This window comes from Mus pahari, chromosome 10 (assembly GCF_900095145.1).
Source record: "Mus pahari chromosome 10, PAHARI_EIJ_v1.1, whole genome shotgun sequence".
Classification (NCBI taxonomy): Eukaryota; Metazoa; Chordata; class Mammalia; order Rodentia; family Muridae; genus Mus; species Mus pahari.
In genome coordinates, this window is record NC_034599.1 from 52,419,663 (window position 1) to 52,421,715 (window position 2,053).

General features: G+C 38.7%; 1 protein-coding gene across 1 annotated transcript in view; it reads left to right on the plus strand.

Annotated features, from left to right (window-relative positions):
• The window catches only part of LOC110328046 (cytochrome c oxidase subunit 5A, mitochondrial), an 11,970-nt gene that overhangs the window by 7,769 nt on the left and 2,148 nt on the right, over nt 1-2,053 (plus strand). Inside the window, exons 2-3 of the mRNA XM_021207403.2 lie at nt 611-727; nt 1,912-2,033. Coding sequence (XP_021063062.1) covers nt 611-727; nt 1,912-2,033 — 239 coding nt within the window. The remainder of the gene's footprint in view (nt 1-610; nt 728-1,911; nt 2,034-2,053) is intronic.

Here is a 2,053-nt window from a genome sequence, read left to right on the forward strand (position 1 = left end):
AAAAAAAAAAAACCTACTGTTGAGTGTGGCTGCAGATGTATGCGTGCCATAATGTGCATATGGAGGTCAGAGGACAGCTTCATTGGCTCTTACCTTTCTGCCTTTATGTGGGTTCTAGGAATCACTCAGGTCTTTAGATTTGTGTGGCAATTGCTTTTATACACTGAGGAATCTCACTGGCATGAGACAGGGTTTTTGCTAAGCAGCCCAGGCTGAGCTCACTCTTGCTTAAATTTCCAGAATGTTGGGATTATAGGAATGTGCCATCACACTTAGATATATAATACTATATGTTTTACTCTGGCTAGTATTTAAGATTTGTTTTCTTTTTGAGGCAGTCTTACTCTACAGCCCAGATTGTGCTTAGAATTCACTTACAGTGCAGGTTAACCTTGAAATCAGCACAGGCAACACAGCAAAATCTGTCTCAAAAATGAACAAAAAGACAAGTTACTTCACTAGAAAACATGTGTCAAACACTATACATTTTGCCCCCTTCTGCTGTTTTCTACTCTTCTTTCTGCCAATGACTGGATTAAGGACAGGATAATAGCATTCACAGTTGTGAGTGGTCTTCCACTATTGACGTCATTGCTCTTTTCCTTTGTAGCTGTCTGTTCCATTCGCTGCTATTCCCATGGGTCACATGAGACAGATGAGGAGTTTGATGCTCGCTGGGTGACATACTTCAACAAGCCAGACATTGATGCCTGGGAATTGCGTAAAGGTAATTGGAACATAGATGTATCATGTTTGCATGTAGAAACATGAACTATTCTTGAAAGCAAACACATGTTATGTTTGAAAACACGTTGTGTGAGTTGGTGACTGTCACACAGCTTGTAGTTCAAAAAGCCTGCAACTTCTATAATGTTTCCTACAAAGTGTGAGTTTTAAACTAGACAGCAGCTGTGGAGTATAATAGTCAGTGATAGAGCTCCTTCCTAGCAGGCATAGGTTTTGGGTCTGGTCCCCAGAACTGGGAAAAAGGAGGGAACACATGCCTTATTGACATGTGAGCCAGAAAACTCTGTTGTGAGAGGCTGTTCTCTGCACTTGTTTAACAGCAGAGTGACTACTTCTGTGCCTTTCAGATAATTTAGATGAACAGTCATTTGAGCAGGAACAAATAGCGCTAATGTTAACCAGTCATTAATTGTAAGTGTATTATATAAGTAATCTCAGATCAAGAATCTGTGGCAATATGGCTGTGGGTATGGTTGGTTCTCCAAAGTATTCTTTAAATGTTTTACAATAATAAAAGCAAGCATCCCAAGTGCTTTTAACTTCTCTGCCAGAATGTAATGGTCCTGTCTTGCTGCAGCTGGGGAATTTCTTATTTAAAACCTAAAGATCTTACTGATGTATGAAAAGAACAGCAATTCTGCATTTTCATCAAGACTTCAATTTTCATGATGTGCCGTTTTGTGTAGACACAAAAGTCATCATGCCCAGTCATTTTCTGGTTGAATGTTTATGGTCTTTACACTAATGTCTCTCTATAATGTCTTCTTAATGTCATCATTTGGGCCTCATTATCTCTCCTTAGGCATTCTTCTGGTTGTTTTTAAATGATTTTTCAATACCATTCATTTTAAAGAATTCAAAATTCCTGTATTGTATTAACAGTTAAGCAAGTAAGCTAACCCTCCAGGGCTTTTCCTTTAATCTCAGCACTGTTGCATAATTGTGCTAATTCTTTGTGGTGTGTTCTTACTAATTTGTTACAGGTAGATTCTCATTTTACAGATAATAGTGGCCCAAACAGATGAGGTCACATGTCCATGATTCAGTAAGAATAGAGAGAGCTAAGCCATGAACCGTAAGCAGATAGATGACTAAATTTGAGTGTATGAAGAAGGACATATTTCAGGGTAATCTGAACTTTTTTTTTTTTTTTTAACTTGACAGGGATGAATACACTTGTTGGCTATGATCTGGTTCCTGAGCCCAAAATCATTGATGCTGCATTGCGGGCATGTAGACGGTTAAATGATTTTGCTAGTGCTGTTCGCATCTTGGAGGTTGTTAAGGTCAGTAAAATAGGGGGCTG